The sequence below is a fragment of the Mus caroli genome, chromosome 5 (assembly GCF_900094665.2).
Source record: "Mus caroli chromosome 5, CAROLI_EIJ_v1.1, whole genome shotgun sequence".
NCBI classification, from domain to species: Eukaryota; Metazoa; Chordata; class Mammalia; order Rodentia; family Muridae; genus Mus; species Mus caroli.
In genome coordinates, this window is record NC_034574.1 from 29,057,279 (window position 1) to 29,070,690 (window position 13,412).

General features: G+C 41.6%; 1 protein-coding gene across 3 annotated transcripts in view; it reads right to left on the reverse strand.

Annotated features, from left to right (window-relative positions):
* Positions 1–13,412, reverse strand: part of Poln (DNA polymerase nu) — a 130,599-nt gene that overhangs the window by 101,184 nt on the left and 16,003 nt on the right. For all 3 annotated transcript variants that reach the window (XM_021163099.1, XM_021163100.1, XM_021163098.1), the window contains exons 3-6: positions 12,079–12,579; positions 5,408–5,598; positions 2,720–2,832; positions 728–885 (exon numbers count right to left, since the gene is read on the reverse strand). In XM_021163099.1, the coding sequence (XP_021018758.1) occupies positions 728–885; positions 2,720–2,832; positions 5,408–5,598; positions 12,079–12,579 (963 nt within the window). The remainder of the gene's footprint in view (positions 1–727; positions 886–2,719; positions 2,833–5,407; positions 5,599–12,078; positions 12,580–13,412) is intronic.

Consider the following 13,412-nt stretch of genomic DNA (forward strand, 5'->3'; position numbering starts at 1 on the left):
TATGTATCTATCTATGTATCTATGTATCTATGTATCTATGTATCTATCTATGTATCTATGTATCTATCTATGTATCTATGTATCTATGTATCTATGTATCTATGTATCTATGTATCTATGTATCTATCTATCTATCTATCTATGTATCTATCTATCTATCTATCTATCTATGGGACACAGACCCTGACTCTACACATGGTAGTTATGAGGATGAAGGGCAGGATGTGCAGGCTCTCACATCTGAATGTTCATCTGTAGTGTTCCACCATGTAGCTGAGAAGGGGACCATGGTTGTGACTGCACTGCTCCCTAGCATATCTCCTTCAGGAGAGGTAGCTTTTGAAGACCAGGGGTATCCGCAGCACAAGAGGGCTTGAAGAAACTCACCTTGTCTTCTCTACCTAGACTGAGGTGGCTGTCCCCAAAAGTCAGTCAAGAAGAACATGTCACTAGTGCTAAAGATTTACAAAAGGACAGTCCTCTGCTCACAGAGGAGGTGCTACTGACACTAGAGAATCCATAAAAGTATACTATAATGAGACATGCCTAGAAATCTCTCATCTTTATTCATTGACCTCTACCAGAAACACCTCAGCAATAAAGGGTTTGGATAGGACAATGACATGAAAATGGGTGCTGGCTATATTCTTGTTACTATTAGGTTGTTTATGAAGTGGGAAGTTAGGGTTATATTAAGGTAGACAGAACCTTATCTTAAACATCTTACCACAGTATTTCTTGAGGCTTCACTGAATGTGCTGCTTCGTTTGACTGTGATGGACTTTTCTAGGTATTTTGCTACTAAATCTTCAAATGAAGGTGCAGTGTCACTGGGGTCTATGAGCCATGCAGCAACTCTGGGATCTAGTCCTACAAAATCAGCAACTGCAAAGGAAAAGGTCACTTAGCATTCATTCAAGTTACAGGCAATTGTTTTCCATCTTTACACTAAGCAGAGTTTTCCAAATAGAAACACAAATGACTGAGGAACATTTAAAGAAATGTGCAACATCCTTAGCCATTAGGGAAATGTAAATTAAAACTACTCTGAGATTCCATCTTACCCCAGTCAGCATGTCCAACATCAATAAAACAATTGACAATGCTGACAAGAATTCTGACAAACGAGAACATTTATTCATTGCTGTGGGAGCAGATTCAGCCAGTGTGGAAATAGTGTGGAGGTTCCTCCGGAACCTGGGACTAGATCTACCTCAAGATCCAGCTATGCCACTCTTGGGCATATACCCAAAGGACTCTACATCTTATATAGAGACACTACCTTAATTATGTTCACTGCTGTACTATTCATAATTGCCAGAAGTTGGAAACAGCCAAGATGTTCATCTACTGATAAATGGAAAATGAAACTATGGCACATTTACACAATGGAATATCATTCCGTTGTTTAGAAACCAGTGAAAATTTGAAATCTGCAGGTTAAAAGGATGGAGCTAGAGAAAAAAAATTCCCAAGTGAATAAGCCAGACCCAAAATAGACAAATACTACATATTTCTTCTTATATGTGGATGTTAAGCTTTTAAGCTTTTGATATGTGTAACTAAAATTCAAATAACCACAGACATTAGGTAAGGGGCCAGTGGGATGGAGAGGATCTTCCAAGAAAGGGGAAATAGAATATAGTGTTGTGGGGAGAAGAAGGAGAACTAGACCAGAAGGATTCGATGGGACAGAGGATGGAAGATCCAAGTTAAGTAGGGACTATGAGAGGTACACCTAACACTAAAGGCATTTGAAAAGTCACATGGAAACCCACTATTGTAGAAGCTTCCTAATATAGGCATATATGGAATGGATCTAAATGGAATCACCATATAATGCCACCAAGTAAAATTTCCAGTGCCAGGAAAAAGTTATATATTTTTTAGTTGTTGGCCAAAGGGGTCCCATGGAATCCCTCCAAACATCAGAGACTATTACCAAGGCCATGACTGTTTTCCATCATAAGGTGTAAAGCCCTACTGTTGCAAACAGCATATATTTATGTTACTGAATGTGGAGAAGTCCAGCTGGTGCCAAACCAGAAGCTTAACCCCTACATGTTCATGATTACTCTGCCCCTGACAAGGGTTAAAGACAATTGCCAATATCACCCAGCTATAAACCCTGTTACCTACAATAGCGACATGACTACAAGATATTCTGATACAATAGTGGCAAAAAAGTTATGAAAGTACTTTTAGATTGGATTTAAGTCCCATCCCATGAAATGGAACCCATACCTGACAATGTGCTCTCTCTCTCTCTCTCTCTCTCTCTCTTTCTCTCTCTCTCTCTCTCTCTCTCTCATTTTTCAAGATGGGATTTCTTGATGAAGTCCTGGCTATTTTAGAACTCTCTCTGTAGACCAAGCTGGCCTCAAACTTAGAGACCCTCTAGCCTCTGCTTACTGAGTACTGAGATTAAAGGCATACACCAGCTATTCCCTACCCTTTATACTGTCTTGTTTGGTACTCTCTGTGTTGTAGTTCTTAGTATCTGTATCCATTGATGATAACAACAAAGCCCATTATGACTGTGTTTCAGCGGTCATTCTTTACAAACTGGTACATATATAAGAAGAGTCCAGACATAGCAGGGGAAGTGTCCATGGCAGGTGAAGAAGCAGTGTCTGTGTGGCCAAGAGCCCTTGGAGCAGGTGACATGGTGGCCTGACCACTTTTCTAAATCTTAGAGACAATGAGAATGGTGACTTACCATGCTTCCAACTGCCATCTTCACCATAGAGCTGCAGTACTGTTCTCACAAAGTCCTTGGCATTAAAACAAACAACGGGACATTTACACCTCAGTGTCCAAAACAGTATGTTCCTAGACAAAAGAAAATTCACCATTTAGATAGTAATTTGGGTCTTGGAAAAATATTGTAATATCAAATCGCTATCTATCCTTATGTAGTATATCCACACCTCGATTAACTACCGAATCCTATGAGGTGGGCATTACTTCTTATGTGTATTTCATGCACTGTGAAGCTTTGACTCAGGGCTCATCTCTGAGAAAAGCTTCTACTCCTGAAGCTCCTGTGCAGAACACACACACTGGACCTGGTCCAAGCCTCCAAGTGTCCCACCTCTCGGCAGGCCAGGTCTTTCCTTCTGCCACTGCACGGTGCCACTCCTACCCACACTGCTGGGGATGACATATGCTCTTGCATGCCTACTCTTCTCCACCCACAACTTGTGCAACCTGCTCAAGAGATGTTCTGGGCAAGCAGCCTACCCACACACCTTTCACAGAAGGACCCACACGTGCTAAACTGCAGCTTCTTCCATCACCTTATGAGCTTCTGAATCTGGGATAACAGTTAACATTTATCATAGCAGATACCAGGCTACCATTTCACAATGTTGCCACACTGAAACTTAATCCTCTTTATGGAAAAAGTACAATACATTAAAAAGAGCTCTTTGATGGGGTAAGAAAGGAAGAAACCAGGAGTCCAGTAGACATGCACACTGAGTGACGGTGTATAGGTGGATTTTGCTTGTCTGGTTCCATTGATAGACACTGTATAGTGCTTTGAAAGTTATGAGGCTTGGCCTTGATTTGTTGGAACAGGAGACCAAAATGGTAGGGAGATCAAAGTGCCAACGGCACTGGGTCTTGGCTTAGATAAGACTGGTAAGGGACACAAGAATGAGAATGAAGAAGTTAAGAATGGTAGAAAATGGAATATGGGGACCTCCCTGGCACATGCTGAAGGATACATCTAGGACGAAGTGATCTAATGGCTACCCTGCCTTCTCATGTGGAGAAATTCAGGCTGGCTAAAGTCTGTCTTGGTAAGACAAGCATCCGGCTCAGTGGGAAGAAGCACTTCCCACACCTACACCAAGACTGGAATTCAGGTTCTGTTCTAGTTTGCTTCCTGTTGCTGAGATAAAACACCAGAAGCAACTTGGGAAGAATAGGGTTTATTTACTCTTATAGGTAATATTCCATCATCAAGGAAAGTCAGGGCAAGAACCTGGAGGGAGAAACTGAAGCAGAGACCATAAAAGAATGACTGCTGGTTCACTTGCACCAAGATTCAAGTTCAGATACCTTTGTTATACAGCCCAGACCCACCTGTGTGCCAGAGATAGTGGGCTGGCCTCTCCTATATCAATTAGCAATGTAAAAAGCAATGCATCATAGACATGGCCACAGTCCAGTCTGATCAAGGCAAATCTATGGTTACGGTTCCCTCTTCCCAGATAACTCTAGGTTTGTGTCAAGTTGACAGCTGAAGCCACCTATGACAGATTCCCAGAACCTATGTAAATTCTCTGTGTCCTGCCTGTAATCCCACCACTGGGGAGACAGGGATCCCTACAGCAAGCTGGCTAGCTAGACTAGTTAAATAGATGAGCTCTACATTTAACAATGTGCATGTATATACATACACATGCAAACACACACAACTCATACACATGAAAAATTTCTTAGTATATATTTAGCATATATTTATAAGGTATGATTTAAATCGATTTGAATCCTAAATACACTACTGTAGAAATGGGACTATTTTCCATGTTTTATAGTATATAAGAGACTATCTTTCCTAGAACTTAATAAGCTTCAAAATGATATTGTGGTAGTATCAATTGTGGGGGTGGGGGTCATGAAATTGAAAAAACAAAATCCTGCCCTAACCCTCATAGAGCTTAGTAGTGGACATACAGTAAACAAAATAAGATGTATGAATGGTGGGGTGATAGACATTATAGAGAAATGTGGGCTAGAGAGGTAGCCTGGCTGTTAAAGGTGAGGCTCTCAAACAAAAAATACAAGATAAATGTGAAGATAGTGATTATATATGGTTCTGGGCTAGGGATTGTTTTATCCAGATGTTTAGAAAAGACCTAAGTGATAAAAATAACACATGAATGAAGATGTGATAAGGTGAATAAAGTGTAGATGATAAAGAAAAGCTTTTCACAGAAAGCTTTAATAAATGTAAAAAAAAAAAAAAAACCCTAAAGAGTTACAAAGCCTCTACCATATTTAGGAACAATTAAATAAAGTTCATTTGATTCACAATTGCAGCAGCAAAGTCGTGTTTCCAGGCGATGATGACTTATCCTTTGCTGTAAGGGAAGAAACTAGAATTCTAGTGAAAATCACCTGGAACCCTGGTAGTGGCAGTGAGTTTTCAGGCTAGATGACAAAGCTTCCCCCTAACACCTCATTGCAAAGCTGTCACAATACTGGAACAGGCTCCCTTGGCATCTGGATGGATCCTCCATTCCACAAACTCTGAGGGAGGACACCACTGCTTTCTTGGGTTTTTTTTTTTCCTTTTAAAATAATTTCATGTGTTCATAAAAAACCAAAAGTTTAAATAGTTAAAACTGGAGCTTGGGAAGTTTTACATTTAATGTAATAGATAAAGATTTCTTGCCTGACAAATAGACTATGTGCTTCTTGCTTTGGGTCCCAGAAAGGGGAATGCTCCGTATGTATGTAGACACAGTGATCTGTGGATGTGAAGTCCTTTTCCAGAGCACCACCATGGGCTGGGAGAGTCAGAGTGCTGTTGCCTACATGGCTTTTTAGTAACACCACAATTCCTTTAACAGTACAAGTTAAAGCCTGTGAAGACACAGCAATGCAAAGTCACAAATGAGAGCAAGCTATAAGACAAAGGAGTAACATCTATAATGAACTTTAAAAATGCCATTTTACAAATATCTGTGCATGTGCATGTATGAATTCAGGTATAGACACACATATAGAAGTTAAAAGTCAAACTGGGATATTGATCTCCATCTTTCACTTGTTTGAGACAGAGTCTCTTGTTGCTTGTCACAGTGTATGCCAGGCTAACTAGCCCCTGAGCTTCAGGCGATTCTCTTGTATCTGTCTCCCATTTTACCATAGGAGCCCTAGGATTACAAACATATGCTATCGCATCCATCTTTTATAGGTTCTGGGGATCCACACTTGGGTCTTTATGCTTGAACAGCAAGCACCTTATCCACTGAGCCACCTTCCCATCCCCCAACTGAGTTTTATTTTTAGATAGGGTCGTCTACATAGCCCAGGCTGGCCTAGAATGTCTGCTCCTCCAAAGTGTTGGGATTATAGACATGTACCTCTATCACATCTAGGTCTCAACTAGAATTTTCTACTCAACAAGACACCTTTCACAAATGGAAACCAAAGTGTTTCAGGGCTCTGATTCCTATTCTGGTTACTAAATGGATTTAGGGTTACCTTTCAGAGAAAGGCATAATTAGCCTTCATCAGGTCTCTGTGGAGGCCCAGAAGGGAAAGCTATTTCTCTGGCTTGGATGGAGACCTAACATTCCCAAGTCGGCCACAACAAGAGAGACTGTGCAATTGGGCCAGAAAATCAATCACCTGGCAAGGGGACCATATCTCAAGAAGGCAGGTTTACCTTAAGTCACGCTAAATACATAGAAGGAATAATTATCTTTTAAATTTTTTCTTTCTTTTTTTTCTTCATCGGTGGGAATATAAAACTTAGCAAAGTACATTAGTTATTTTTTTATAATTTTCAAACTTTAACCATTTATTTGTTTTTTTTTTTTAAACTGCCTGGGTAACTCTAATTTATTATATGCAAGTACACTGTAGCTGTCTTCAGACACTCCAGAAGAGGGTGCCAGATCTCTTTACGGATGGTTGTGAGCCACCATGTGGTTGCTGGGATTTGAACTCTGGACCTTTGGAAGAGCAGTCGGGTGCTCTTACCCACTGAGCCATCTCACCAGCCCTTATTTGTATTTTTTAACTTTTTATTGATCCTTTGTGAATTTCACATCATTCACCCTAGTCCCACCCCCTTAATACATGCCCTCCCCATTGCCAAAAGAAAAGAAAATAAGATAGAATTTTTTTAAAAATCTTGTCATGGAAGTTGCAGTGTGTCCCACAGTATACCCTTCTGTCCACACATCTTTACTGGCAAATATTCATTGCAAGGAGTCATTGGTCTGTTTGAAGCCTCTGGTTTCTGCTACACTATCAATCGTGGGGGACTCCTATAGGATATCCTCCTGTTGTTGCCCTGTGTCAGAGAGATCCTGAAACTTTAGATCTGCAGGGGCAGAACTTTGATGTGCCCAGCAGATCACAGATGGGGTAGATATTAGGATGGGCCTACTCAAAGCCCTGGATCTGGGCCTAGGAGGTAGCTAAGTTGGTCAGCCTGCTGGCTCTCCTTCACCTGCACCACCAAGGCAAGCTCTCTAGCACTGTCCCTCCAGTAGCTCCCTTACTGCTGCAACCAGCAAGGGGCAGCTCTCTTGCTTTTGTGTCCTTAGGACCTGCTAATCTGGGCCTTCAGCACCAGGGCCAGCTCTACTATGCTGCTAGGCAAGGTACAAGTACTGCAACCAAAGAGGGGTGGGGCCAGCTCTCCTACTCTCATGACTTTGGTGCTAGCTCCCATGGCACCCCATGGCAGATGAGGGGTAGGGATAGCTCTCCTTCCTCTGACCCCCAAACACAGCTCTACTGTGCTGCCCAGGTGAGTTGCAGGGCCTGCTCTCTTGAGTGCTGCTGCCAGTGAAGGGCAGAGCCAGCTCCCTCCCACTCTCATGACCTCAGGGCCAACTCTCCTGCCTGCTGCAGGTGGAGGGAGGCAAGGGCAGGGGAGAGTATCTCTTCCTTGCTCAAGCCACCCCACAACAGGTTAGGGGCCAGGGGCAGGCCAGCACTCCAGAACTCATGTCCTAGGAGTCACCTCCCCCACTGCTCCCCTACCTCATCATCAAGGTCAGCTTTTCTGTGCTGCCTAGGCAAGGGGTGGAGCCAGGACATCTGCATGGACATTGGTGGTAACACTGGCCTGGGACATCAACACAGTCCTGGCTGCCATAGGACTACAGACCCAGACATGGCCCTTGGTGGCAGCCTGAGCCAGGACCTCACCAGGCTTCCTCACACCTTGCCTGCTCATCGCCAACATTGAGACTCCAGTTTCACCTCTCTCCACAGTGCATGAACCCCTTGGCTTTGCCTTCCTTTCCATCTCTCCACTGAGTACTGCATCTTTCCATCACACATTTATCTACCATAGTGGCACCCATGGCAAGTGCTTTGGTGTCTACCAGTCACCCCTGCCAGCAGGTCCCAAGCAGGTCAAATAATTATCCTTTTAATGAAATGATATACTTTTCTTTCCCAGATTTCCCTCCTTCTAGCACAGTTGCATACAGAACCACAGCTATACAGCTTTAAGTCTGCCTGATTTTCTTAAGTATTTTTTATTAATTCTTTGAGAATTTCATACAGGAATACCTTATATTTTGATTATACTCACCCCCTCTGTCTTAGTTTGGGTTTTATTGCTGTGAAGAGGCACTATGACCAAGGCAACTCTTATAAAGGAAAATATTTCATTGGTTCTGGCTTACAGTTTCAGATGTACAGTCCATTCTCATCTGGCAAGCAGCATGGCATCATCCAGGCAGACATGGAAGGAGTTGAGAGCTCTACAGCTTAATCCAAAGGCAGCAGCAGAAGAATGGATTTCATGTTGGGCAGAGCTTGAGCATAGTAGACCTCAAAGCCTGATTCCACAGTGACACAAAGCCTGACTTCATGGTGACACACTTCTTCCAACAATGCCACATCTCTTAATAGTGCCACTCCCCATGGGCCAAGCATTCAAACACATGAGTCTGTGGGGGCCATTCCTATTCAAACCACCGTGCCACCCCTTCCCCTAGATCCTCCCAGATCCACTTCCATTTCCCACTCCATACTGTCCTATTTTTTTTTTTATAATACACTGAATCCAATTTGTGCTGCTTATACACTCATGGGTGTGGGCCATCCACTGGAGCATGGACAACCTATCAAGGCCACACCTTCACCAAAACTTGATTTTTCTTCTTTCACCATTTGCCAACAGTTCCTCACCTAGAGGTGGGAACTTGTGAGCTCCTCTCCCTCCATGTGAGATGTTGGCTGCTGATCCTCTGGGGGTCTTGTGTGGCAACCACAGCTGTTATAGTTCAGGAGGGCTATAATCCAGTCATATCCAAAAGACACTACTTTGTTTCAGTCCTCTCTAAGATGTAGCTCTTAGCAATCGTTCTGTTTCCTATTCCATAATGGCCCATGACCCTTGTGGGGTGTGATGTGATACAGATGTCCCAACTGGGCTAAGAATTCTACAGACACTTATTCTCTGACCATTTTGGTCAATTGTGTATTTTTACATTAACCACCATCTAATGCTCAAAGATAAGATATCTTATCTATGATAAGATCTGCACTAGTCTATAGGTTTAGAGATATACATTTAGAGGCAGTTCCTTTTTTCTGAACTATTTTTTCTTTTTCTTTTTGTCTGTTCTAAGCATGCTTTTCCCATCATTTTGGGATCATGTACCATTTCTCTAGCCACCATGTGGCAGCTTATTCGCTATGTAACTGAGCTCCATACTGGCCTAATTCAAATGCCATGTCTTTCTCTCCTCCTCTTCTCTTTCTCTATCCTCTGGGCAGTTGCCAAGATTTTCAGGTTTTTTTGTGTTCAGATCTTTCTTTTAAACTAAATTGTCCTTGAAACTAAAAAAAAAAAATGCTTCTCCACCAAAACAAAATTTAAAGAGTCAACATAATTTGTATCAAGCCCCTAGATGGATGTTTACAGAAATTATGACGACATAATAAAACAATGATAATATTTATATAGAAATGCAAAGGAACCCTGATAGCCAAAATAACTTTTAAAAAGATTAACATAGTTGGAAGATAAAGAGTTTTCCTTTTGATTTCTAAATTTATTACAAACCTCAGTCATCAAGACAGTATACTTTCTAGTATAACACAGAAACAAAGATTAAAGGAAAGAATCAAACATATGGAAATCAACCCTTACAGGTGACATTCCATACACTTATAACCCTAGCACTCAGAAAACGGAGGCAGGTAGATGTCATGAGTTTAAGGCCAGCTTGGGGTATATAGTGAAACTTTGTCTCAAACTAAACAAAACAAAACAAAACAAAAGCCCAGAGTAGAAACAGGAATCAACCCTTAGAATTACAGCCAACTGATTTCCAATGAAAGTGTTATGAAGATTAACTTTATCGTCAACTTGTCCAGACTTAGAGCTATCATGGAAACATACCTCCTTAGTGTGTCTATAAGGATGCTTTTAGAAAGGCTTAATTAAGAGGGAAGACCTACTCTGAATGTGGGCAACATCACCCCACAGACTTTGGTCTTGGAATGAATATAGTAAAAAGAAAGTCAGATAAGACAAGCATTCATCTGTCTCTGCTTCCTAAACCGTGAGTGCAATATGACCGACTATCTCAAGCTTCTGCTGCCAGGCCTTCTCCACCATGAAGAGCAAAATAAACCTCCTCCCCCACCAACACACACAATTGTTTTTGTCAGAGATTTTCTCACAGTAATGAAATTGTAACTAACAAAAGCACTAAAAGATTTAAATGAGAGGCTGGAGAGGCGGCTTGGTGGTTAGGAGCACTAGCTGCTCTTTCAGAGGTTCAATTCCCAGCAACCACATGGTTCCTCACAACCATCTGTAATGGAACCTCTTCTGGTGTGTCTGAAGACAGCTACAGTATACTCATATAAATAAATATTAAAATTTTTTAAAAAAGAATTAAAAGAGAAGAGTATTTTTAACAAATAGAGCTGGAATGAATAAATAGTCACCTGCAAAGGGTGAATTTCCACAGCCTAGAAAAAAATTAACTAGAATGGATCACAGATTTAGATTTAAGAGCTAAAACTACAAAATGCTTACAAATAAAACTGGGGCAAATCTGCTTGACTTGGGAAAAACAAAGCAGGGGCTCGGGGCATGTGAATATGTGATTGTATGTGAAAGTCAGAGAAGAAAGCCAAGTATCCTCTTCAATTGTTCCTGTATGTTATTACTTTGAGACAGAGTGTCTCACTGAATGGACAGCTCAGTCTTTTAGCTAGCTAGCTGGCTTGCTACCAAGTACATAGGATCCCCAGTCTCAGTCTCCCAGTGCTGAGGTTACATGCACGCAAAGCTATGCTCTGCTTTTTTCTGTGACTGCTGGGGATTTGAACTCAGTTCCATATGCAAGCAAAGCAAATGCTTTTAGCCACTGAGCCATCTCCTCAAGCCCCAAGCATTCTGAATATGCTAACAAAAACACAAAAATAGGATTTTTAGATTTAAAGTTTTGTTCCCCCCTCCCCTCAGGCCAGGCGTGGTGGCCTACGCCTTTAATCCCAGCACTTGGGAGAAAGAGGCAGGCAAATTTCTGAGTTTGAGGCCAGCCTGGTCTACAGAGTGAGTTCCAGGACAGCCAGGGCTACACAGAGAAACCCTGTCTCAAAAAAAATTTTTTTTCTCAAATTTCTCAAGAAATTTGAGTGAAAATTCACAGATTAGAAAAATTGCAAATCATATATCTTATTAGAGATCAGACTCATAAAAGCACATGAAGAATTCTTACATATCCAAAATAGAAAAAATCATAACCTAATCCAAAAATAGGCAAAAAAATCTTTAATTTCACCAAAGATAAATGAAGAACAATAAGTACATAAAAATGCTCAGTATCACTGCTGTTGAACACAAAGTAACACTGCACACACAAGAAGGGTTTAAGTAGAAAATAGAATAAAATCTCCAGCAGGTGGAGAATTTGACCCCCTCAGGCATTACTGGTGGAAGGTAGATTGGATCACCTCCTCTAGGAAAACAGTTTGCCAGTTGCCCAGAATTGATAGGAACCCTACATTGTCACAATCATTTGTCAAAGTAGAGGAAGTAAGGCTTAAAATCATATTTCTAGCTCTTATCAAAATCAGAAAGAGGATTTGTCTTGAAATGAGGTATTTTTGTTTTGTTTTGTTTTGTTTTGTTTTTTGAGACAAGGTTTCTCTGTATAGCCCTGACTGTCCTGGAACTCACTTTGAAAACCAGGCTGGCCTTGAACTCAGGAATCTGCCTGCCTCTGCCTCCCAAATGCTGGGATTAAGTTTCCCAGACTGAACCCAAATTCCAGAGTTCAAGTTACCCTCCTGCCCTAGTCTCTCAAGTGCTAGTGCCTCAGGCATGTGACACTACTGTTTACTAACCTGCTTGGCGCTCAGCTGTGTGGAACCATCCTTGTACATCAATGTCACCACCAGGGCTGCTGCCTGCTTGAGAGCATCCATCAGCTGGGCTTTGGCCAAATCACCCAAATATCTAACATCACACAGCTTTTCCCCCAAAGCTCTTGTGTCCCTGGAGTTTGGCCAGGATTCAGTCCCATCGGTATCTTTTTCCAGGGCTGTGTGTTTACTTGCTTTTTCTGAGGATTTACTACATGTAATATATTTTCTTTTAAGACTTGAGTTGTCCTTATCTTCTGTGCCTATATTTTCCTTTAGGAAATGCTGTCTCTTATGCTCCATATTCTGTAAAACTGAAGCTTCCTGATCACACTGTGGAATTAAATAACTGGAAAGACCCAATGAGCTGATGCTGTTCTGCACTTGACCAGCAGAGAGCTGACATGTGCGCTTAGTAATGGAGGGCTGAGGACAGAGCTCAATGGATCCTCTTGGTGTCTGGGTTACTAATGACTCAGGGTTCTGCAGAAAAAAAGGAAAAATATTTCATTATAACATGGATTCATGAGACATGTGTAGAAACCAAGTGCATTTTTGATACAGTGAGAGCAGACGTTTTACATTATCTATGATTTTCCTCCTTCCTTTTTCTGGTACACGCTAAACAGGTGTTCTACCACTGAGCCACCCTTCCAGCTCTAGAACCACACTTTCCAGCAGAGCTAGACAGTCTTTCTAGACGACACGACCCTGGAGCTAGAGCAGGTACAAATTCAAAATGTTTCCTCTGGACTCTGTACTAGAAGTGACTCATCTCAGAAGAAAATGAACGAGTGTGAGACCTGCAACTGCAGCTCCAAGTAGAGGGCAGTCATAGAGAAAATGAAATCATAAAAAATACTTGAAAATGTTAATTGGCCTATGAAATTAACAAAACTGTAGTCCAGCAATGTTTGTCCTCATTCTAGCAATGTGCAGTCAACGCTGGCAGACCCACGCACTAGCAGGAGAAAAACATTTCCACCCATCTTAATACGTTTGTTTACAATGGTACTTTGTGCTTTAATGTTCATTTCCAAATTTATAATTTATCTCTTGCTTTGCACAACTGCACATTAATATTAATTTTAAAGTAATTTTGAGCTGGGTGGTGGTAGAGCATGCCTTTAATCCCAGCACTCAGGAAGCAGAGGCCAGCCTGGTCTACAGAGTGAGTTCCAGGAAAGCCAGTGCTCAATCCAGTCTGAAAGAAAGAAAGAAAGAAGAGAAGAGAAGAGAAGAGAAGAGAAGAGAAGAGAAGAGAAGAGAAGAGAAGAGAAGAGAAGAGAAGAGAAGAGAAGAGAAGAGAAGAGAAA